Consider the following 21,874-nt stretch of genomic DNA (forward strand, 5'->3'; position numbering starts at 1 on the left):
TGATTTGCTCTGGGGGTTGAATAGGTATGCGGAGATGGAGGCGGGGGAGAAGAACAACCTTTCTCATCGGTTTAAGGCGCTGGAGAAGCTTAGAGAGTATTTACAGGCGGGCGGTGGACTCAAGTCTGTGTAAGGGTATATATGCATGCATTAGATAATCCCCTGCAGGGAATGTGTTGTACTCATGCGGAAGACGAGTCCGGTCGATGACCGAAGATCGCTTGTGACGGAATGCGGTGAGTCTTGCCTTCTGCACTGAATCATTTAAGTGCTCATGCTGCTTCTAGCCATTGCCAACGCATTCTGCGCGCTTGAGGCTGGCGCGACACACATTGACACGTCGGTGCTTGGTATCGGCGAGCGTGTGGGCATCACCCCTCTCGGAGGACCCGTCCCCGAATACGTGCGATCGAAATACAACCTTCCCATGCTCCGCGAGATTAAGAACCTTGTTGCTGCAACCGTCGAAGTCTCTGTCCCCTTCTGCCACCCCATCACCGGATACTGCGCCTTCACCCACAAGGCTGGTATCCACGCCAAGGCGATCCTGAACAACCCGTCTACGTACGAGATCCTCAAACCCGAAGACTTCGGCCTGACGCGGTACGTCCCCATCGGCCATCGTTTGACCGGATGGTATGCCGTCAAGAGCCGAGTAGAGCAGTTGAAGCTCAACCTCACGGACGACCAGATCAAGGATGTCACTGCTAAGATCAAGGAGCTTGCGGACGTGCGCACGCAGAGCATGGAGGACGTCGACACGCCCTTGCGTGTGTATCACAGTGGTGTGGAGAGCGGAGAGCTCGAATTTGGGCAGAGCTCGAACTTGGGCAGAGACACGTTCTCGGCCGTTTGCTCGAGAAGCACACGAGTTAGAGCCAGGAGCGCATGGCCTCGTGTCGCATGAGGCATTGGTAGGAGGGGACAGCACTCATGCATTGGGGAGGAAAATCCCGAATTGTGGGCATGCATGGGATTTGATTGTATTTGCAATGTATTTCGAACGCAAAGTGAATAGATGCTTGTATACCTGATTGTGTTGGTCAGGGGAGAGAGAGGCGCGCCTTATCACCGACACGCGTCCCTGCAATTTCCCTACCGCCCAACATCGATCTGTCCGGAACTGATTGCACATTTCCCGAACTATACATAGAGCTTCAAAATGCAATTTTCACCAGATCAACTCGACCGACTTAGAATTGCTATAGTAGGCTGCTAACATTACCTGAGAGTAAGAATGACGCGTGTTCGGTAGGCACTTCTCCCATGGCCCCCAGACGTGCGCACCGCGCAAGGTACGCGTATGCGCCTTTCCTTGGTCCGTGATGCTTTACATATATTGGAATATCAACAGAAGCGGCCAAGCAATTGCGGGATGCGTTTCCGTTGAAGGATGGAAAGGAGGAAGAGCACTGGAAGAAGCAGGCAGACGACCTTCGCCTGAAGCAAACGTCATTATTGTTTCTGCTGAAATGGCTTCTGAAGGTCCAAGTTGAATCCATGTCGAGTGAGCCACTCTGGCTTTGGCCATGTTGGAATCTCCTTCAGCTCCACCGAGGTATGAAGCCCGAGATCAGTGCTGATTATTCGGTGCAGGCGATGCACTTCTTTTGCCACAAACAAGAGGGCTTCAAAAGGAAGGATATAGAGGGGGGTGTCGGTTAGCTGGCGGATGCCTTTTCTTGAGAGATCCTGCTCTCTTAACAAAGCGAGCTGGGGTGAGGCCATCAGTTTCATCCTCGAGTTACCACAGGAAGGCTACTCACGCCTTTCAAGCACACGTCAATTTGCTCCTTTGACACGGTAGAAAGGTCCTTCTTCGCTCCGATCCAGAAGGGCAATGCATCCCGGAGTGCCTGAGCTAGCGGGAGGAACTCGTCGATCAAGCTCCAGAAGGACGAGATGACCTGAGGGTCTGTAATCGAGTGGACTGGTCTGAAACCTTCAAGACGGGCGTCAGAAGTGTATAACTCACGAATACAATCATGACTCACTTATGGTGCCCTTCAAAAGCCGTTCTCTTTCACGTACATAACGCTCGGCGTCGACCTCGCGGTCTCTCGGCCTTCGCCCTGCCGCAAAGGTATCCAGCTGGATAGCTTCGAATGTATACATGTGCCGCGGCTCATGCGTATTTCCCCTCACGGCAGTGAGGTACCTACTCTTCCGGAGCTCCATACGTGCCAATATTTCGTCCCACTGGTCTTTGAAGACGTAGCAAGACTGCCGCCGTAGCTGCCACACGGTGCGAGTGGAGACACCATATTGCAGCAACTCTTCGTCCGTGTATCGCAGTGCGAGGTAGGCGTGCTGGTCACGCAGCTCCACATCGACTGGCCGTACGGGACGAAGAGCAAAGTTCGGTGACGTACCCACGAGCCGCATGCCCATCCGATACAGGACCGCGGCCAGCATGTATGCGTATGCTTTCTGGGTGACGAATACCTTCTGTACGGGGATGAGGACGTCGCGAATGAGGCTTCGCAGGCAGTCAAAGGTCGCTCGGGGGCAGGCTAGGCCACCGTCGGCCGTCCGATCTGCACAGTGCAGCTCGTATGCGACCATCAGAAGCTCGGCGTCGGAGAGGCTCTGTATACTCATGAGCCTTTCGAAAGGGCAAATATGCAAATAGAAATGCATACACAGTAAGGAACAGGACCAAATTGCATCATCTCCCAGTATACGCGATATATCGGGACAGCCTTCTCTTCAGTCAACTGGAACGGTATTCGCGAGTCGAACCCCTGGCTTTCCAAGAGATGAGTAAACTCCTTCTCCGAGCATAGGAGAGGCAGCTTCTCAACTAGTCGCTTGACGACGTCCACGACGGGGTCTTTGATCGCAGCTGATGCTCCGAGCAGGACGTGTTCGATCATGAACATCTGCTCTGCGGGCTCGGAGGGGAGTGTGACGATGAAGTCTCGCAGGGCATGCAGCGATCCTCCAGGCACGTCGAGATTGTTACCAACACCCATGATGAAGTGTCCAGTAGGGAAGTATGAATCGGGCGGTAGGCTGTTGCCCATTCCCCAGACGCTTGCCTGGTCGATAAATACATCTCCCAAGTCGCGCTGGTCGAACACTCAAGACGAAGGCACGTAGCGTGGTGCAATATCAAAGCCAAATCCAGGTGGTGATGAAGATCGACAAGTACTACTCGCTCATGTCGACGCGTATGCATCGTTATTCGCCCTTTTGTCTGTAATCAGCTAGTCCTATACCCGATATAGAAAGATACGCACATTTTGATGCCGCAGGGAAGAGAAGAACGCAGAAGAGATGCGCACGTGCGAGATGCTGGGGACATAGAGCTGCTAGGGAACGTCGTTCTAGTCGACATGGTGATCTGCGCATTTCATTGTAAGATACTTCTTTGTTTGTCAGGCGTGGCGAGTTCTGGTCTTTTGTTCGCCATGACATTAATTGGTCAGCTAATTAGAATGTACATCATAATGGACCACACAATAGGCGACAGGATGCTGGGTTGATTGTCTCTTGTCAATCCATGCGCATAGTCCGAGAAGACAATGATGTTCTGACTGTCCTGACGCACTGCATACAACTGCTATAGTACAAAGACTGCCTTCAACCCGTCTACATGGTCTATCCGCCTGGCACGAGCACCAAAGTAAATACAGTCCAACAAACACCCCCCCCCCTGTTTGTTCAGCTCAATCGTACACCTTCGTGCCACCACCCGTTGAGCCATCTCCATCTGCTGCCCTGCCCCTGCTGATCCTCAGGCATCGCGACTCCTCCAGCGACAGCAACCTTGTGCCCATCCTCGTCCTCCTCTTCTACTTCGACAACGTCGTCGTCGTCCTTGAGCAGGACGAGGAGAGAGTTGCCCTTAGGCGGCCAGACGATCCCCGGTTCGGCCGATACGTGGGAGCGCGGGGAGGCGGGCTGGTCATGATACGGAGACAGCGGTCGTACGGATACGGTCGGGCTGCGGATACCGATGGAGATGGTCGGACTGCGCGGACCGTGCGCAGCGACGTCGGCCGTTGCTTCCACTTCCGCGACGGCATCTACGCGATCCTTGAATGCCCATCTGAGGACGACTGGCACGAGTGCGGCGACAACGATCGCCCCCAGACTGAGGACATTGCGCGGTGAGAGCAGGTGGAAATCCTTTGGAGAAGTCATCTGCTCCAGACCACCCCCGATCGTCACTTGGATAACGGTGGGAGCAAGGATGCCCAGGAAAGCGGATAGCCAGAAGAACGGGAGGGGGACTCCAAGGTGCGGGCAAAGGATGTTCGTGACCCAGTGGGGTGGGAGCGGAGCGATGCTGCGCACATGCGTGAGTGGGATATCATCCCAAGGTAAGGGTGACATACCGAAGAATGATGAGGAACGAAAAGAGATTCGCTTTCTGGCTTTCGAGTGTGACTCTGAAGCGCTCTACTCGTTCTGCCCATTTTGGCATGGCGAGCAATGCGGGGCCCAATGCTGCTGAGAGCAGGTAGCATAAGGCAGAGCCGGTTGCGACACAGAAACAGCATAGAGGTACAGCAAAGAAGGGGTTCCAGACGGCGCCAGACAGGATAGAGAGATACATTGACCCAGGGAGAGAGAATGCCTGGTCGCTGTGGCAGGTCAGACATGGTATGGACATCAGGAGGAAGGGGCGCACAATAGATACACGACGACGAAACACAATACAGTGCGGAATGGATACATGCGCTTGTACTTCTTGAGCAAGAAGTCCAGCGCTTTGAGGTCCTGGAAGGACTTGGGGAGATGCAAAAGGGGGCGGTCCTCGCTAATATAGAGGTGGCATCAGCATACACGCATTTCGTAAAGTCAGGAAAGGCGCACGGATCTAAAGGCGGCATTGCCAAATACAGCGTCCCACCTAGAACCAGCGTGCTAATAACGAAGACGACGGCAAGCTTGAGTGCTGCATTCAGTAGCGGCCTCTTCTGGCGGAGGGTTGCAGGAGTAGCAGAAATAGGCATATGCATGTCGTTGTCTGGGAGTGGTACAGTTGGTGTTGTTACAGAGCCGTAGGATGGCGATACTGACGGCTCAGCGGTGGAAGGAGTGTGAAAGACGGTGAGGAGAGGACTGAGGGAATTACGTACGCGCACGGTGCGTAAAGAGTAGAGGGACGGCTTTGGTTGAGGAGCTGGAGGAGGCATGCTTTAGGAGAATGGACTGTTTGAGACTGTCGTGCGTTGGGGGTGTGTGCCAGTGCGGCCGAGGGCAAGATCGGAAAGGACGGAAGCACGGCTCAAGCTGAGTGAATCCAACCTTCCCCCCTATGGCCAGCAAGAGGTGGCTTTGCGAATCACCCAGACCCCTCGGACCGTGTTTCTCCTGTTCCCTGCGTGAATATGTGAGACTAGTTCGACTCTCCGTCGCTGGCCGTTACGAGGTGCGATCGTTGACCGTTCTTGTCGACGAAGTGTTCAAGTTGGAGTGAAAAACCAGGTCTGAGAAACGGGGAATTTGGCTGACCAGCAGCGCTGAAGTGAGCAACCATCACACACAGCATCGGGCACGTGGGCGCTTAGTTTGACTTGACTCCGCTGACGCGTTCGTCACTGACGCGCGTTTAGTCTCTATATAAGGAGCCTACAAAGTAGAGCCAAGAGACGTAACATGCACACCCAACATTAACTATTCAGGGATCGTTCTGTACCATGGGCCTTACAATGTTTGGATTCTTGTGCGTTCTTCTAACCCGGCTTACATTCACGGATCGATCTCCTTATCCATCTCTCGAGCTTCGCGATCTGCGTCATCATCCCCTGTTTATTCAGAGACTGCTCTAGATCACCAGACTTCTCTGTGCGCCTCTCACGATGTCTAGTGATATAGCGGGATGTACGTATTTGAATATACACAGGAAGTTTCCGGACGTTGCTTCGATGGAACGCGCCTCGGACTGACCCTATATCAGCAACTTGTCCTGGGGAGGTGGGAAAATCCCATCCGTGGTGCGCCAGCGCTATATACGTGAACTGTATTCCAACAACGAGGGTGCAGTGTTGGTTCACACAGGAGGGTTCTGAGGTGAGTAATACGATATCTATTATTCGCTTCATCGCGCCCCAGTCTGGTTATCGAATATCTTGGTGCAGAGATAAGGAGTATTGCTCGATCGTCGCTGGTAAAGTGATGTCGACGATGCATGAGAGTAGTAATGCGAGTTTCTGTACCAAACCGGAGCATCGATGAGCGCTGATAGCAACTTGGTATTGTTGACGAACGGTGCGGATTTCCATGGAAACAGTCGTCCACACTGGTTGCGGTCGTGATGTAGGTATGTTGACCACTGGCACTCGGTGCTAGGCATGTCTCCTAGGTGTGCATATTCGTTCAGTTCGCCTGCCACCGGGGGTGGGTCGATCAGCAGTGATGGTGAGTGTGGGGTGATAGGTTCGGGATCAATGTTTGGATTTCTGGATGAAGGATGCCATTGGTCGAGGGGAGGTATGTGATATGGGTCCGCGCAAGGCACACCAGCGATGTAAGACAATTATTCGCGCCTCCATGGCCTGCGCACGACCACTCGTCCGCGAGTACTGCACATTTTGTTTTTTGTGAAGTTATTTAAGTAGTTGGGGAAGGGGGAGGAGGGGTAAGGATAAAGCGAATATTCGGGCGAGTATGTTGCCTATTCTGGTGGGATGGTCGCTAGTTCCAGCGCTGTTGACCGTATTTGGGAGAACAAGCAGTGCGGATCCGGCGCCCATTCACGCGGTGCCCGAGGGCGGAGGCAGGTGACAGTGCCGTGCGGGAACACCCACAATCCCCCAAGGGCGACCGCCCATCCCCGACATCAACCCCTGGCCCTGTGTGAAGGCCCTCATCCTCACCTCCTGATTCTCCCTTCTCTCCTCGACAGCCAACAACATACCCAAATATCTCTCTCCTCCCTCTTCTTGTGACCTTTGGGATATTTTGCTGTCTATTCTTTTCTCTGCTTACTCGAACTCTGATATACATATCCTGTGCTACGCTTCCCTCAAGTTTCCGTGTAGCGCTGCGACATGGATCCGAATCAGCAGCAGCAACAACAACAGCATCAATTCACCATTCCTCCCGGTTTCAACCTCCGGGCTCCCAACAATCTAGGTCGCGTCCCCCCACAGCAGCAGCAACAGCAATCATCACATCTCCCAATCCAACAGCTCAGCAACCCTATCCCCTCGATCCGCGGTGGCGTGCAGAAGCATGGCGAGCAAGAGGTCTGGTCAAGGTTGCAGCGCATAGTTGAAGAGCAAAACTCCATGGGTCAGGGGGGGCCTAATCCAGAAGTAAGCATTTGGTTTCTCTACTCTATATTCGTATATTGGCCTCGGCCATACACATCATATATGCCCCTGATGCGCGCTTCATAACGCGGTCAGGTTACGGAGGCAATCAGCTTTCCAGCAGTCACCACTTCCGCTACATCACTTGCCATTTTCCCCTGTGCACTGCTTACTTGTTTTCTCCTCCTTTCCTTTTCCCGCTGTCATCTCTCCATGTTCCGACCGGATCATGACCGTGACTCGCAGATCCTCAACGCAATGACTCAATTCCTCTCGAACGGCGGTGTCATGAACCAGGGTTTCCCTCAGCAGCAAGCCCAGCAGCTGCAGCAATTCCAAAACGTCAACAACCCCCAGTTCCAGCAGCAGCTGAATCAGCAGATGCAGCAGCCATTTCCTGGCATGCCCAATATGCAACAGGCCATGCAGAACAACATGAACGTCGGTGGTGGCATGCAGCAACCTCAGATGCAACAGCAACCGCAGCAGAACATTGCCCAGATGTTCCAGCTTGGCATGGGGCAACCGCCACCACAGGGACACCAGCAGCAACCACCGCAGCAACAGCAGATGCAGAACCAATTTATGCAGGGCACGCCGATGCAGCAGAATGGCTTTCGGATGCCCATGCAACAGCAGATGCCGCAACCTAAACAGGGCCAGCCGGCAGATCCTCATATGGCGGAGTTGTTGAACGAGCAGCAACAGCAAAACGGGGGTTTGAGGCAGGACCCGGGGAAGACTCTGAACTTGACCCAAGCAGAGGCTGTCGCAGTACGTTCATCATTTGCTGTGCTGTCAAGCGATCAGACTCATCCCGTCTTTAGTTGAAAAGCATGAGTCAACAGCAGAAACTGGCTTTTCTGACCGCGCGAATGGGAAATCAATCGCAAGCTCAAATTGCCGCATCCATCTCTCAACAGCCGCACCAGCCACCACCCGGATTGCCGCAGCAGATGCAGCAGCAGCAAATAAACAACCAGTTCCAGCAGTACATGACGCCGCAGCAGCCAAACCAGGCTGTCCAACAACAACTCCTGCAACAATCGCAGCAGTCCATCGCCGCACCTCAACAGATTGGAATCCCTCAGCAAGCTCAGATGCAGCAGGGTAACGAGGAGAGGCTCCGGCAATTCACTCCCAACCAAGCTCTGGCGATGGCAATGAATCCGAATTCAAACATGGATCCTCAACTGCGGCACCGGTTACTGGCTCGGTTCAGGGAACAGGCCCAGCAGCAGCAGCACCAACGGCAGCAGCAGCAACAGGCCCAGCAGCAGCAGCACCAACGGCAGCAGCAGCAACAGGCCCAGCAGCAGCAACAACAACAACAACAACAGCAGCAGCAGCAGCACGCCCAGCCGCCTCAAATGCAGCCAGCCCAGACTCAGCCAATGCAGCAAGCTCAGCCGCAACAACAACAGCAAATCCAGCAGCAGCAGCAACAGGCGATGCTGCAGATGCTGAATCAATCTGGTTCGATTATGCCTATGGCATCGGCGGCTATGAACCCGCAGCAGGCCCAGAACGCACCCGGTCCGATGGGTGGTCCTTCGGCGGTTCCAAATCCTAGGACTGCACAGTTCATAGCGAGCGTGCAAGATGTCCCTTTACAGAAGCTGGTTGCGCAGTTGACAAAAGACCGTGCGGAGCACGAAGTGCTCATGCAACAGCTGAAGCAAAATGAGGCTAATCTCGATCCCAATGCTGCGAATAACCTGAAGAATGCCATCAAGGAGAAGCACAACCGGATCACAATGATTAACAATGCCATCCTTCTCAAGAGGCAGCAGCAGCAACAACAACAACAGGGGTGCGCAGAGATTCCCTCTGATACTTTTCGTGACTGACGATTCAAACAGGCCCGGCATGATGCCCAATGCTCCAGGTCCGGGTTCTGTACCTGGAATGCCTATGGGGAATAATGGATTAATGGCGCCAAGCACGGTTCAACCGGCATCCCAGCCACCGAATCAGCCTCGATCAGGGCCGAGTCCATCGATGCCTCAGCAGCAACAAATGCAGCCTATTGCTGCTAATATCCCCCCTCAACCGACACCTCCAGTTACTCAACGGCAGGCGCAGCAGCAGGCATTTATGCTTAGTCATCAGCACCCGTCAAATGCTGCCCCAGGAGCCCAGAGACTACAGCCTGGTATGCTCAACAACGGCCTGAACGGCAATGTCGCGTTGCAGCAACAACAACAAAACATGCAGATACCGGTGGTTCTGCCGCCACAGCAGCAACAGCAGCCTCCTCAACAAGCCTCTCAACCGCAGACAATGGGCATGGCAAATGGACAACCTCAGGGACTTTTACAACGTCCACCACAGATCGGCCAAGCTGCACCCCCTCAAATGATGCCCATGCAGCCCCAGCAGCAGTCGTCCGATATGCAGTTGATGCAGAGACAGGCACCTGCCCCTGTACAACAGCAAAGTACCGGCACTGGACAAGCTGCGCAACATAGTACCGAATTTGATTTGCCTGCGTACATGCTCAACTCAAAGCCGCTGACCGATGCGCAAGTCGATCACATGCGGGTTCTGATGCCGTCCTGGAGCGAGAAGGATAAGTTTATACCTTTGGCTCGTCAAGTTCGGGACCGACTGGTTAAACCGTGTCCGAGACCTGAATTCCTTACCCGCTGGATGAGATACGCAAACAGCAATGCGACTATGCTCCAGAGGACCTTCAGCTTTGCGACCTCCGAGGTACTGAAAGTCGAAGGTGTCGATATCAACATTTACGATTTGTATGCCCTTCTGGTAACCACAAAGGCATTCAACAGACAGGTGAGACGACTAACACTTCGTTGAGAGCCTGCCCTCATATGTTTTTTCTAGATGGATCCTCCTCTTGATTTCTATGCTCGCGTGGCCGTTCGAGTTGGAATACCCGCAATGCCTGGCCAGGTTGAACGGTCATCCTTGCAGGCTGCGACTTCACTCAAGACGTTCGCGGACGTGACGCTGGCGCCCATCCACGATCAATTTCTACAGGATCATGAGCAATCCTTCCTGTATTCCCGAATGCTTACCTCTTTCTTTCACAACGTCAACGGAGTTCAGCAGTGGCGTGCAGACATCCCCCCTCCACCTCCAGGCCCGATAGATGCTGGCAACGCGGCAGCAAGAGCAAGGCCCCAGGCAGGAACACAAGCTCCGCTACCACAGTCGCAGCAGGACGAGCTGTGGTATATGGTGATGACGAGCTCAGAGGCAAGGCTCCGGGAAAGGTTCAGTGCGGAACATGTTCGCCGCCTCATGGAAGAAGTACAGCGAATGCCGCAGACCACCAAGCAGGAGATTCGGAAGCGTATTGAAGACAGTAGGGCCCAACAGCGAATGTTGCAACAGCAGGGACAGTCGCAGCCAAGCCAAATGCAAGCCGGGCCGATGAGCGTGCAAATGCCACAACCCACCCCTCCACAAGGCATGCAGAATCCTACGTTTGCCCAAGCGCAAATGGGAGCGCACCCTCCGACGCAGTCATCCCCTGCAAACATAAGCCTCGCCTCCTTGCAGCAGGGGATGAACCAATTTCCGGTACAGCCTCCAGCTGGGGAACAGTCAGTCGGAGCGCCGCTAACGGCTATGAGATTGCCTATCACCGATCCAGCGCAGGCGCAGGCGTTTGTTAATGCTCTCGTGGCAGAGGCCAAAACTCACAGTATGCCAATGTCTTTTCCGTCAGGTATCATAATGATTGTTCCTTCCCAGTGCCCAACCCAGTGCCCATCCATATGTCGCCGGAAGTGGAACAGAAGTATTGGCAGTTGGTCACTCTTGCTCGAGAAGTAGCTGCCCAGCTTCGACATGAGCTCACTCGCTATGTCACAATAGTTCCAGAAAATGGGTCAAGTGTCTTATTCACTGCCGCCCCGAAACTTGTGAGTGAGGCCCATTTAGAAACACCGGCAGAAATTGAGCCCTCTTTTCTTAGCTCATGTTGATCGAAGAACAAGTGGTTGGACGTAACAGCCAACCGCCCCGCTATTATCTGCAGTACCGTGAATTGCTGGAGACCATCAAACGCATGTACACCTGGGACACGATGATTCGTCACACCTACCTCAACATGCAGCCAAATGAAAGCCCTGGCAGATCTCCCTATTGGCCTTCATCCCAGTGGCTGAGGGAACAGGGCATAGACCCTCAGCTTCGTATTATCAATCATCATGACCCAGATCCTGAAATGGGACAGGCTGCTCAAGCGGTGCAAACTCAAGTTCCCGGCAACTTAAATCAACAGCGGAAGGGCACAAAGCGCTCCTTGGATGAAGGATCAGCTCCGCCTACGAAACGTGGACGGCTATCCGGTGCTGGTGTTAATCCTTCGCCATCACCGGCAATGGTTGTTCCCACCCCTGGACCATCCAGCACTCCTCATATGGATGCCTCACAAACTCCCGTGAATGCGCCTACCGTATCAGACACGGCCAGAACACCCAAATCACCTGAAGTCAACAAAGGCAAGGGTAAGACCACTAAGTCCCGTGCACCCCCCAAGCGCAAGTCAACCAAACCGGTACCGTCAACGGCAGAGGTCATCGTCATTGAGTCGACCCCCAAGCCGCAAGAGCGTGGAATCAAACGACCGCGGGATAGCGATATTATTGTTTTGGACGGTGCTGGAGAGGACGAGCCTACTGGAAAACGTGCCAAGCTCGACGTTCGGGAGGAGAAACAACCTGTTGCGGACGCCGTCGTGTCTGCGCCGCCGCCAGAGCCCGCTCAACCCGCTCAACCCGCTCAACCCCCTCAGCCGGCGTACAACATGTTCTTATCAATGACAAGGCCCGAGGACATTACGATGGAGCAGGCATTAGCTCAGTATAACGAACTACGTGACCAGGCCAAGCAGGGTGAAGAGGAGGCTGCCAAGTCTGTGGAGGGTGCAATTGTTGGTGAAGCGCCTGATCAACCTGCCGACTCGATGTTTGCTGGTCTGGACCTGGAGAGCGAGGTGATGGAGTGGGTCGACTGGGATTTTGGGGACGCCGATGAGTCGACACCGGAACTGGAGAAGGTTGCGCAATCTAGCCCAGAGACGACAGACTCAAACAAGAAAGCTGCAGTCCCTGGAGTTGATGGTGCGATCCTCGCTGCTCCGGCTGTTGATCCCCAGCCTCTCGTCGACGGTCAAAATGTCAAGTGGGACTGGGAAAACCCGGTAATCTCCGGGCGCTGGGCAATATCCGAAACGCCTATTATCTATTAATGTAATTCTCTCCTCAGTTTTTTCTGGTTCTTCAGGTTTGAGAGACTTGGCTCCTCTCTTGTGTAGTCTTCTCGCAATGGCTCGATGCCAAGCCCGATACTCGCCTCTTTATTCTTTGCTCTTTTCGTGTCGATGACGCATAGTCATTTAATATCCTCTGGTTTCTCTGTATGTGCTCTTGTCTGATTACCTTACATGCTGTGGGTTTACATTGTACGCCTAGTCTGTAGTCCCCAATACACTCTCTGTGTTGTAGTACTTGCCGCATGTTCTCAAATGACAGGCAAGGTAGCTTTAAACTGAGTGCGGTGTTATACAATGGAAGGTAGTGTACAGGTCTATCTCGTACATGAAGTAATATAAGTGACGGATACATCGTCCACCCAGAGGTCCTTACGCCCCTAATCTGCCAAATCCAGCGAAGGGATCCGACTTCCGTGCCGTGTTCCTCAACAAAGTCGCCTGCAGCTTGCTGACAGCTACACTCTTCTCCTTTCCCCTCTTCACCTCACCGTGGGGCTCAACCCTCGCCAACCCCACTCTACGTGCCTTAGCCTTCTCTGCAACCGCAGCGACGACAAACCCGCTCTCGGCCTCCATCATCCTCCGTTTCGCTTCTTCGGCAGCATGCCATGCCCTCCGGCGCTCCCTCCATTCCTCGGTCTCTTCCTCCTCCTTTTCCCTCTCCAGTCCCTCAGCTGCTGGGAGCAACTTGATCTCCTCGTTCAGCCCGTACTTGTCTTTCAACCCCTCGTCCGCAAGGCGCTGCGCCTCCAGCAGCTTCTTCTCCTCCCTAAACGTCTTGCGCAGCTTTGAGCTAACAGTGTACGGGTCGGCAGTCCGGCGTTCGCTCAGCTCCTGAAGGCTGTCGATCCTCGGCCGCTCAACCTGGTCGATCCTCTTCAGTGCGCTTGTCGTCTTCTCCAAAGCAGCAAGTGGGTCTGCCTCCCCCGCAGCCTCCGGGTCATGGACCGCATACCCTCCCGCTGCAGCAGGGTCCCATTCCTCGTCCTTCTGCCTCGCCCCGGACTCGACGACATACCGCGTGTGCTGGGGATCGGTGCGGATCTCGAACCACCCACCGCAGAGGTGGCATTTACACCGGAAGGCGTAGATCGGAGTGCTATAGTAGTTCCCAACCTTGCGTTTCTCTGCATTGTACCGTACTCCCATGCCGATGTGGGCGTTGCAAGTGCTACACCATACTACATGCACGTTAGGCCTTCGGTCATTCTTATACAGGAGAGTGACGCACTGTTGAAAGGTAACTCGAACCGGGTGACAAGGATGCCTTTATCAATCTTCCTTGCCCGATCTCCCAAAGCATGCTTCCCATGATATGCATTCAAGTTTTTATGCTTCTCCGGGTCATAGTCTGGAGGATAGTATTTGTTGAATCCCTGCATGGCACAGGTGGGTATGAGTATGAGGAGGTGACTGCAAGTGCTCTCATTTAACGTGCCAGCGCTAAAGTACGTAAGCGCCTGTAGAGTGGCGAACACTCCGGAGCTAAAGACGGAAGCAGAGTACTCTCCAAAGTGAAACTGTACAGTTCTAATCTTGTGTGGCTGAGTCCCTTTCCTCGTCGTTCACTTCACTTTCATCGTCGTCAAAGGTAGGCTGTTCACCGTTCGACATCGTCCATTCCAACATGGCATCACGTCCCACCGTTCAGGTCAGGGGTGCTGGTCAGTCTTTATCTCATAGTGAGGATGGGGAAGCTAACAACCTGTACAGAGGGCTCTAGCTCCCTCCCCCTTCCCGCCGTTTTCACCGCACCGATCCGTCTCGATGTCGTCCAGCAGGTGCACAGTGCGTCTGCTATACCCTCAGGTGTATAACACGAGCTGACACAGCTCGCAGAGAGCATCGCTAAAAACCGCCGCCAGGCGTACGCCGTAAACGTCAAGGCCGGCCACCAGACCTCCGCCGAGTCCTGGGGTACCGGTCGTGCTGTCGCCCGTATTCCCCGTGTAGGCGGTGGAGGAACGCACCGTTCAGGCCAAGCCGCGTTCGGCAACATGTGCCGTGGCGGTCGCATGTTCGCCCCGACAAAGACTTGGCGCCGCTGGCACGTAAAGGTCAACCAGAACCAGCGCCGGTTCGCTGTCGTCTCTGCTCTTGCTGCTTCTGCTCTCCCTGGACTCGTCCTCGCTCGTGGGCACAGGATCGAGGAGATTGACGAGGTTCCCCTGGTCATCCCCTCCTCTGCTGAGGGGTTCAAGAAGACGAAGGAGGCTGTTGAGCTGCTCAAGAGCCTGAACGCGTACACCGACGTCGTCAAGGTGTCCAACTCGCGCAAGCTCCGCGCCGGCAGGGGGAAGATGCGCAACCGCCGTCATCGCCAGCGCCGTGGCCCGCTCATCGTCTACAACGAGGATAACGGGATCGTCAAGGCCTTCCGCAACTTGCCCGGTGTGGAGATCGCCAACGTGCGCAGGCTCAACCTGCTCCAGCTCGCCCCAGGTGGGCATCTGGGCCGCTTCATCATTTGGACCGAGGGTGCATTTGCCCTCCTCGACGAGGTCTTCGGTACCCAGGACAAGGCCGCCTTGTTGAAGAAAGACTACTACCTGCCCACTGCGAAGATCTCTAACCCCGACGTGACCAGGCTCATCAACAGCTCCGAGATCCAGGCCGTCGTTCGCCCTGCTGGGGAGAAGATTCAGCGCCGCCCCTGGACGCAGCGCAAGAATCCGCTTGTCAACCGTGCTGTCCTCTACCGGCTCAACCCCTACGCTAAGGTGCTCAGAAAGGAGGAGGCAGCGAGGCAGAACAAGCAGGGGCATGTGCACAAGTCTGTCCCGGCTAAGGCACACGAGGCTGGCGAGCAGTTCATGAACATCCTCTTCTCTGCTTGAGTGGGCTGTGGTCGTCATTTTGTCAGGTGTATGCGTCCATAGGAATATGAGTTATGCATGCATGCTATTGAGTTGCGGTGGTGTCTATTTTACAGTAAGATCAAGCGCTGCTAGACAGACGCGTCCCCCGCGCTCTCAGCAGCAGCAGCTTTTGCCCTCCTTGCCGCCTCCCTATCCGACTCTGTAAGCTTCTTTCCCCACTTCGCCTCCACAGGGGGATCCCAAGCCCCAAGCTCGGCCTTGAGCTCCCCCAGATCCTGCTCCCATCTCTCTTCCCAATACACCGTAATAAGCGGCTTGCACTCCGCCGCGACTCTCATCGCCCATGGCACATAGTCCCTCAAGAGCATAGCCTTAAGTTCGCTCTTCACCCTCAGCGGGCCAAGCAAGGCAGACATGTACGCCATCGGCAGTCCAAAATGCAAAGCCTCGAAGACCTTGAGCGCGAGCTCATACTGCACACTGACGGGGAAGCCGAACAGCGTGTGGTAGAAATCGTGACACTCCCGGTAACGCTGCATGACATACGCGAGTTCGGGGTCGTTGATGTAGTGTACCTGTGAGCGGGTGTCGGGTGTTACGCCCGTGCGGTCGAGCCAGGATACGTACGTGTTGCCGAAGGTGTTTGCGGGCAACGCGCGGAGGGAGGGGAGGGAGACGGTGTCTGTGTTCACTCGTGGGCGGGCTTTGAGCACACGCCGTCCTTCGGGGGAGGAGAGCATCTTGTCCAATAAACCTGGTAAGGCGCATTGACCGGTCGTCTCTCCCAGCGCAGCGACCATATCTGCAATCGTCAGTTCTTACTCTAGTGGTTACTACTGATGGGACGTACCACCCCGCCTAGGGTTGAGAAGCGCTGTGATGCCCGATCCGACCGCAAGGAATGCGTTCTCGAAGGCGTTGAGGGGGATATGCCCAGGATACGCAGGCGCAGACCGATGTCTCCTTCCCTGTAGTGCGAGTGCCGCTCTGGGCAGCTGGGTGGGCGACTTGGGTATACGGGCGAGGATGGACATTGGTGAAGGAGGAAGAGGTGATGGGGACCCTGACAATGTTGAGCTCCTTCATCATCAGCACTCTCTCGAATGCCATTCATTACAACCTCCCAATGCCCAACCCGGTAGGATATATAACAAGACTCCACAGGAGTGGTTTGGTCGTGAGTTCCTCCTGACTGTCAGCAGAGAGGATTCTGAGGAGCGTGTAGCGCGACACTTTTGTTGCAGACACCCGGGGATGGTGCATATGGCGGATGAGAAAGTCGGCTGTGAAGATATCGCGTATATAAGGTATCCTTTCAAGGTGTAGAACGTACACCCGCACGGGGTGTCCAGACCTGTGCTTCAGCGTTCTTTCGGCGATATGTTGGCCACTGTGTTTTCGCGACTTGACGATTTTCCGCCTGCATGGTTATGTGCCTAATTTTGGGTCGTCGTGTGAAGAGACCATCTTCCTCTTCTCTTATGACGCACCCTCCACCACAGGAATGGACACGTCTTTATTTCGCCTCAGTATCAGTTGAACGTGGCATGTTCATCATCCCTGCAGGAACAGTGGTAATTGGTCGCCAGCTCAAGTCGCATCTTCCGTTTCACCCTCTCCGAACGTGCAGAGAAAGACGGCAGATGAAAACCATGCTTCCTTTGCGAAAAACAATATCCCGAGACCAGGGAAACCGACATCTGAGCAGAAAGTTCACAACAACCTTCCCACTTCGGATCCTCAGCCAAACTCTCTCTCATCGAGGGTCTAACAGCTAGCAAGTCTAATCCGTCATCGATCGTTCCTTGCCCCTCTTCACCCGTTCACCTCGTGCATAACAACAGGGATATCGGATCTCAGGGGCAACCTCATCCTGCTGTTTCCACTTGAGATACGCGCCGTCTCCAACAGGTACGCCTCAGCTGACCTGCCGAACGAAGACCTCCAGAGACACATCGAGGTAGACGTTCAGGAAGTCGTCGTCGCCTGCCTGCCGAGCCAGCGCATCCGCCGCGAAGGAACATCGCGGACATGCATACGTTCTTCGTTGTGTGGCAGCGGGCCGCATCCAGCGGGCAGGAGGGTAGGGGAATTCTGCTGGACACCTTATGGGGCATTATAAGGGCTCGCCGATTGGCCCGATGAGGATTCCTCTTATCACCAGGCTTATCGCTATGTTGTGCTGTTCAGAGAAGAGTGATACGCCAGTTGTTGTTTGTGTGAGGATGAGAAGTGTTGTTGATAACATATATATTGTACTCCGCTCCGTTCCCCTCGTCGTTAACGTCAAAGTCAATATCAACTGAAGCGATGATCAAGATGTAAATGGCTTCTCAGTAAACGGCTGATAGGCGGATCGGGAAGTGGAGAGTAATCAGGGGTATCGAAGCTTTCGGAGCAGTCCGGTGACCGAACCGAACACAGACTCGTGGCGGGCCGGTACCTGGGAAAATGGCAGAAAATTCACGATGGAAGTGTTGATTGCGCGATCCATCACACACGTGCTGAAGGTCATGATTCGTGTTGTGCGATGGTATAGTATGTGACGGTTGGCGTCCGTCTACAATGTGCGGGTGGGCAAGTGGAGAGAGCTCTAATTCTGGTTCAGACTAGCGGGGATAGCGAATGTGTGTGACATTCAATCGACGGAGAAACAAGGGATCACCACGCAGCGCGGGTTCAATAAAGAAGATCTTTAAGAATGAGCGGATAGGAAAAAAGAGTGTGAAATAAATGGGATGAAATGCTTCTTGGTTAATATCCTTGTGTTAACCCTGTCGTCTTCTCTCCTTTAGCCCTTGCCAGCATACGGGAATCAGCTTCCGTTTACGGGGGGATTATAAGGCCTGTCCCACCGCCAATTACCGAGCGGGGCGACCGGCGGTTTCCTGCAACGTCGCCTCCTCTGGCAATTCCCGCCCTCATCTCATCCCCTGTGTTGGGGGATCTCCCTCGACGTCGTCGAAGTGGTCGTCCTAGAACACCTCGAGCGCGGTCATGGACGCCCTCCCTGGTAGCATGGCCACCTCACCGCTTATCTCACCCTTTGACACCAACCCGTCTGCCTTTCCATTTCTCCCAGTAGCCGCTCATCACATTCATCAATCTCCGGATGAACAACTTCCGTTGATCAACGGAGGATCGTCACCCAAGAACAACAAGCGGAAGCGGACTCGGAACGAAGAGGATCGTCCAGAACCTCGCCGCCTCAAGCGCACCTACGAAAGTTGCGCTCGGTGCAGAAGCAAAAAGATAAAGGTGTGTTGCATACCTCCGCTGCTGATCATCGGCCGGTTATGCTTCCTTTCATGAGCGTCCTAATACTGACCTTGTTCTTCGGCAATTCCCGCCCCTTTTGTTCTGCATTTGTCTCACCTCATCAGTGTGATAACAACAGTCCCCGCTGTAAAAACTGTGCCGACGCCAATGTCGACTGTCAACAAGAGGATCGTCAGAACAAAACACTCAAGCTCCGTGGACACGAGGAACTCCTCCAGTCCCAGCTCAACTGCTGCGTCCTGTTGCTGAAACATCGAGATCCTTACTTTGATCTGAGTCGGCTGGAACAGTTCATCTCCGACGATAAGATCCAAATCTCCGAAGAGGATGCAGATGTCCTTCGGAAAAACTCGCAGCTTCTTAGGGGGATTAACCCATCTCCGCGGAGCCGACCGATCAAGGATCTCCCTCAGCGGCCTACACAGGGGGACATCTCTCCCAACGAGTCAGAGGAGACCTATGCTCCAACATATCCTCCTCCCCCTCCTCCTCCCCCTCTTACTATCCCTCCAACTTTTATTCCCCCTACCTTCCCCTTCTCTGACAGGACCGAGTTTGCGGGCACTAAGCTAGCACCCACGTTTGAGTTCGATGGCTTGCCCCCGGAACTCGTACATGGGAATCCTGGTGATGACTTGCGCGGCCAAGATCCACGAGGGAATGACCTCTCCAACAGCGCTGCTGCTGCGCGCTCATTACGCGTCGACCGAATCCTTCGCGAGTCCTCCTTCCTCATCCCGCATAAAGCGCGTATGATGAACGACGAGGACTCGCCCGATCTTCCCGATCGCGGGCGGACGCCTTACGAAGGCCCTGAAGTCCCTACGGACGACCCGGCACTTATGGGCGACATCGAGGAGAATCAATGGCTCAGCCGGCCCGTGATTCGGAACGAACATCCGGGAAAGCCCCCTACGGACAAGGAGAAAAATCGCGTTTTTCTCCCGAAGAATAGAACAGAAGTGGCACGTCTCGTGGACGTCTACTTCCAGCGTCTCAATCATCTCCGCCCAGTGTTCTCCTCTCGCGCATGGTTTGACTACAAACTCCAGGAAGAGTACCGCCTTATTGACAGGTGGAACGCTTTTGGAACCTTGGCGGACGAGACGGAGAAGCCAAGGCCGCCGCCGCCGCCGGAGATCATAAGACGCAGGAAGAAGGGGAAGAAAGATGAGAAGGACGACGATCCTGGTTTCCTCTGTTCTTTGTACTTGATCCTCGCAATCAGTCGCATGGCGGACATCGCTTCAGACCGCCAGGAAGCGAAGAGATCGGACATGAAGCATTTCCCTGTCCCGGCACATTTCTTCAAGAGGGCGGTCCAGATCAAGGCCGAGCTTCGGGTCACGATCTCCTCCCTGCAGGCGTTGATACTAATGCAGTGGTATCTCTACACCGAGGTGGGTAGCATATATAATGGTCTTGCAGAAGGTTGCTTAGGATGTGCTTCAGCGCCATGGTCGGACCTTGTGGAGACTTGTCGGTAACTTGGTCCGCCTAGCGATCGAGCTCGGGCTTCATCACGACCCTATCGATTCTGGGGACACCTTCGACCCTGACGAGATTGAAGATCGCCGACGTCTGTGGTGGATCGTCCTTGTCCAAGACCGCGGAACGTCTGTCCTTCTTGGGCGTCCTATTGGTATTGGCGAGAATGACTACAACACCCACAAGCCTGAATCTGAGACAAACTTCGACATCGGCCTGGAGATCACGCACATCCAGGCGCAGATCTGTGACACCTTGTACCGGCCCGGGAAGATCTCTGGTGAAGAGCTGTTCAAGTTCGCCAATGGGATCAACACGAAGCTTGTGCAGATGCGCGATGCACTTCCCCCAGAGTATCATTTCTATACGAAGGATACGGAGAACTGGGGCGATCAGCAGAAGATGGTCCTCCTTGCGAACTTGAGTCAGGAGCAGGGGCTGACCTTGCTGAAGTACATGATCGCTCGCATCATGTTGCTTCGTGCGATCTTCACTGCTGAAGACATCAGCGAGCATCAAAGAATGCGTGCCTTGCGAGACGGTGAGTCCTGTTCCCTTTTATGGATTAGCTGCTGATTATGCCTGTTAGCACTGATATCTGCTCATAACGTCCTTGTCATCCACAGCGCTCTTCTGCAGTTCACCGACTGCGCCTTCTTTGTCTCACCTATACCCATCCAGATTGCGGCCATGGTCGTCATCTACGCCAAGGCAAATACCAACTTCCTCACCCGACCGGAGAGTCCCACGCCAGAGCACATCGCCCGTGAGGATGTCTGCTTAGCGTTACGCATGATTCCTCAGTTCCGATGGCGATGGGGACGACGAGATTCTCATGGTGGTCAGTTGTCAGATTACGTCAAATACGTCTACGCCTCACATGAGCCCAGGCCATCCTCTAATGAACTTTACTTCTGAGGCAGTGTTTGGTCCTATCCTACATGCCTTTGGTCCACCAAACCCTCCTATGCTTATTGCCGAGCATCATTTCACGGAGCCAGACGATACCATTCCGATCACTTCGGGCACCTCACCGCTCTCAGGGGGAATGCTCTCACCCATGGATACTCTTAAGAACGTCCAGGGTTTCGAGAACAGGAAGGCGATCCTGAACATCGTCTCCTCGCTGTTCCTCGGCACGACACCCTCTGTCGCCCATCCTGACGCTTTGGAAATCGACGAGAGCTTGCTCAACGCTGATTGGCGTCATGGTCGTCTTGCTGGCTTCTCGCAGGAGAAGATGTCTCATCTTGACGAGGGCAACGTTAATGCTGAAGGATCCGGGGTCCCGGAAGGTTTCGATCTTCAGTTGCTTTTAGCGACTGCTCCCATCAAGAGCGATGGTTCCATGATACCCAGCCTGCGCCTCAATGCAGACTGGATGGTGAGTGCTGCCGTTCAATTCTATCACGTATGTCTAACACAGTTCATTTTTAGCCTGTCGTGACCGCACCTGAGAAAATGCAGGAGATCTTGGCCACCCATCCGATCAGCTCGATCACTTCTATGGGCTGATATATATTATTTCTCACCATCTTTCGTTTTATGTGGTCTTTCGTGTTCCTCATCTGTATGAGTCACCTTCTTGTCTACCATCATGACCATCAAGCCTTACACATAAAGGGCTCATGTAACATAAATACCCTTGTGCTATGAAATACCAAATCGATCGCATATTACGTTCAAAAAGTTGCCGTCCAAGAGTTGAGGGTCTTAGGCCCGATGATAATCCGAGAGCAGGACCTGGTGATTCCGCCGTTCGGACGAGCAGC

The 21,874-nt window shown here is 54.2% G+C and overlaps 8 protein-coding genes across 8 annotated transcripts; 4 read left to right on the forward strand and 4 right to left on the reverse strand.

Moving 5' to 3' along the window:
- Positions 1-34: 34 nt before the first annotated feature.
- Positions 35-907, forward strand: DACRYDRAFT_104739 (uncharacterized protein; the record flags this gene model as incomplete). Its single annotated transcript, XM_040767971.1, has 3 exons — positions 35-123; positions 169-236; positions 288-907. 3 exons carry the CDS (start codon positions 35-37, stop codon positions 905-907), a joined length of 777 nt encoding a protein of 258 aa, XP_040631740.1.
- A 154-nt stretch (positions 908-1,061) lies between these two features.
- Positions 1,062-1,585, reverse strand: DACRYDRAFT_20463 (uncharacterized protein). Its single transcript, XM_040771936.1, has one exon. The coding sequence runs from the start codon at positions 1,529-1,531 to the stop codon at positions 1,331-1,333; it is 201 nt and encodes a 66-aa protein (XP_040631741.1). The 5' UTR covers positions 1,532-1,585; the 3' UTR covers positions 1,062-1,330.
- A 2,081-nt stretch (positions 1,586-3,666) lies between these two features.
- On the reverse strand, positions 3,667-4,964 carry DACRYDRAFT_47785 (uncharacterized protein; the record flags this gene model as incomplete). The annotated part of the gene is made up of 4 exons (XM_040774783.1): positions 3,667-4,294; positions 4,344-4,592; positions 4,640-4,768; positions 4,825-4,964. The coding sequence occupies 4 exons, from the start codon at positions 4,962-4,964 to the stop codon at positions 3,667-3,669; spliced, it is 1,146 nt and encodes a 381-aa protein (XP_040631742.1).
- Positions 4,965-6,935: 1,971 nt separating this feature from the next.
- On the forward strand, positions 6,936-12,726 carry DACRYDRAFT_20464 (uncharacterized protein). The gene is made up of 7 exons (XM_040771937.1): positions 6,936-7,271; positions 7,515-8,042; positions 8,096-9,081; positions 9,131-10,064; positions 10,116-10,941; positions 10,992-11,161; positions 11,215-12,726. Exons 3-7 carry the CDS (start codon positions 8,639-8,641, stop codon positions 12,490-12,492), a joined length of 3,651 nt encoding a protein of 1,216 aa, XP_040631743.1. The 5' UTR covers positions 6,936-7,271; positions 7,515-8,042; positions 8,096-8,638; the 3' UTR covers positions 12,493-12,726.
- A 474-nt stretch (positions 12,727-13,200) lies between these two features.
- DACRYDRAFT_33173 (DUF572-domain-containing protein) lies at positions 13,201-13,898 on the reverse strand (the record flags this gene model as incomplete). Its single annotated transcript, XM_040774368.1, has 2 exons — positions 13,201-13,697; positions 13,748-13,898. Coding segments are annotated over 2 exons (648 nt in total), but the record flags the coding sequence as incomplete, so codon positions are not given.
- A 216-nt stretch (positions 13,899-14,114) lies between these two features.
- Positions 14,115-15,417, forward strand: DACRYDRAFT_63104 (uncharacterized protein). Its single transcript, XM_040775726.1, has 3 exons — positions 14,115-14,180; positions 14,230-14,304; positions 14,356-15,417. The coding sequence occupies exons 1-3, from the start codon at positions 14,144-14,146 to the stop codon at positions 15,351-15,353; spliced, it is 1,110 nt and encodes a 369-aa protein (XP_040631745.1). The 5' UTR covers positions 14,115-14,143; the 3' UTR covers positions 15,354-15,417.
- Positions 15,418-15,444: 27 nt separating this feature from the next.
- On the reverse strand, positions 15,445-16,369 carry DACRYDRAFT_75814 (ubiquinone biosynthesis protein COQ4 mitochondrial; the record flags this gene model as incomplete). Its single annotated transcript, XM_040776159.1, has 2 exons — positions 15,445-16,137; positions 16,186-16,369. The coding sequence occupies 2 exons, from the start codon at positions 16,367-16,369 to the stop codon at positions 15,464-15,466; spliced, it is 858 nt and encodes a 285-aa protein (XP_040631746.1). The 3' UTR covers positions 15,445-15,463.
- A 1,886-nt stretch (positions 16,370-18,255) lies between these two features.
- On the forward strand, positions 18,256-21,696 carry DACRYDRAFT_114176 (uncharacterized protein). Its single transcript, XM_040769771.1, has 6 exons — positions 18,256-18,593; positions 18,719-20,014; positions 20,067-20,643; positions 20,692-20,943; positions 20,993-21,486; positions 21,540-21,696. Exons 1-6 carry the CDS (start codon positions 18,333-18,335, stop codon positions 21,615-21,617), a joined length of 2,958 nt encoding a protein of 985 aa, XP_040631747.1. The 5' UTR covers positions 18,256-18,332; the 3' UTR covers positions 21,618-21,696.
- The last annotated feature ends 178 nt before the right edge of the window (positions 21,697-21,874 follow it).

The sequence above is a fragment of the Dacryopinax primogenitus genome, assembly GCF_000292625.1.
Source record: "Dacryopinax primogenitus strain DJM-731 SS1 chromosome Unknown DACRYscaffold_3, whole genome shotgun sequence".
Taxonomy (NCBI): Eukaryota; Fungi; Basidiomycota; class Dacrymycetes; order Dacrymycetales; family Dacrymycetaceae; genus Dacryopinax; species Dacryopinax primogenitus.

Bases quoted from the DNA above. Each gene is read 5' to 3' on its own strand.
- DACRYDRAFT_114176 (XM_040769771.1), top strand. From the start codon at position 18,333: ATGGACGCCCTCCCTGGTAGCATGGCCACCTCACCGCTTATCTCACCC. The intron at 18,594-18,718 runs GTGTGTTGCATA...TCACCTCATCAG, and splicing joins GCAGAAGCAAAAAGATAAAG to TGTGATAACAACAGTCCCCG. The intron at 21,487-21,539 runs GTGAGTGCTGCC...GTTCATTTTTAG, and splicing joins GCCTCAATGCAGACTGGATG to CCTGTCGTGACCGCACCTGA.
- DACRYDRAFT_63104 (XM_040775726.1), top strand. From the start codon at position 14,144: ATGGCATCACGTCCCACCGTTCAGGTCAGGGGTGCTG. The intron at 14,181-14,229 runs GTCAGTCTTTAT...CAACCTGTACAG, and splicing joins CGTTCAGGTCAGGGGTGCTG to AGGGCTCTAGCTCCCTCCCC. The intron at 14,305-14,355 runs GTGCGTCTGCTA...CACAGCTCGCAG, and splicing joins TGTCGTCCAGCAGGTGCACA to AGAGCATCGCTAAAAACCGC.
- DACRYDRAFT_20463 (XM_040771936.1), bottom strand. From the start codon at position 1,531: ATGGCCAAAGCCAGAGTGGCTCACTCGACATGGATTCAACTTGGACCT.
- DACRYDRAFT_20464 (XM_040771937.1), top strand. From the start codon at position 8,639: ATGCAGCCAGCCCAGACTCAGCCAATGCAGCAAGCTCAGCCGCAACAA. The intron at 10,942-10,991 runs GTATGCCAATGT...GTTCCTTCCCAG, and splicing joins GGCAGAGGCCAAAACTCACA to TGCCCAACCCAGTGCCCATC. The intron at 11,162-11,214 runs GTGAGTGAGGCC...CTCTTTTCTTAG, and splicing joins TCACTGCCGCCCCGAAACTT to CTCATGTTGATCGAAGAACA.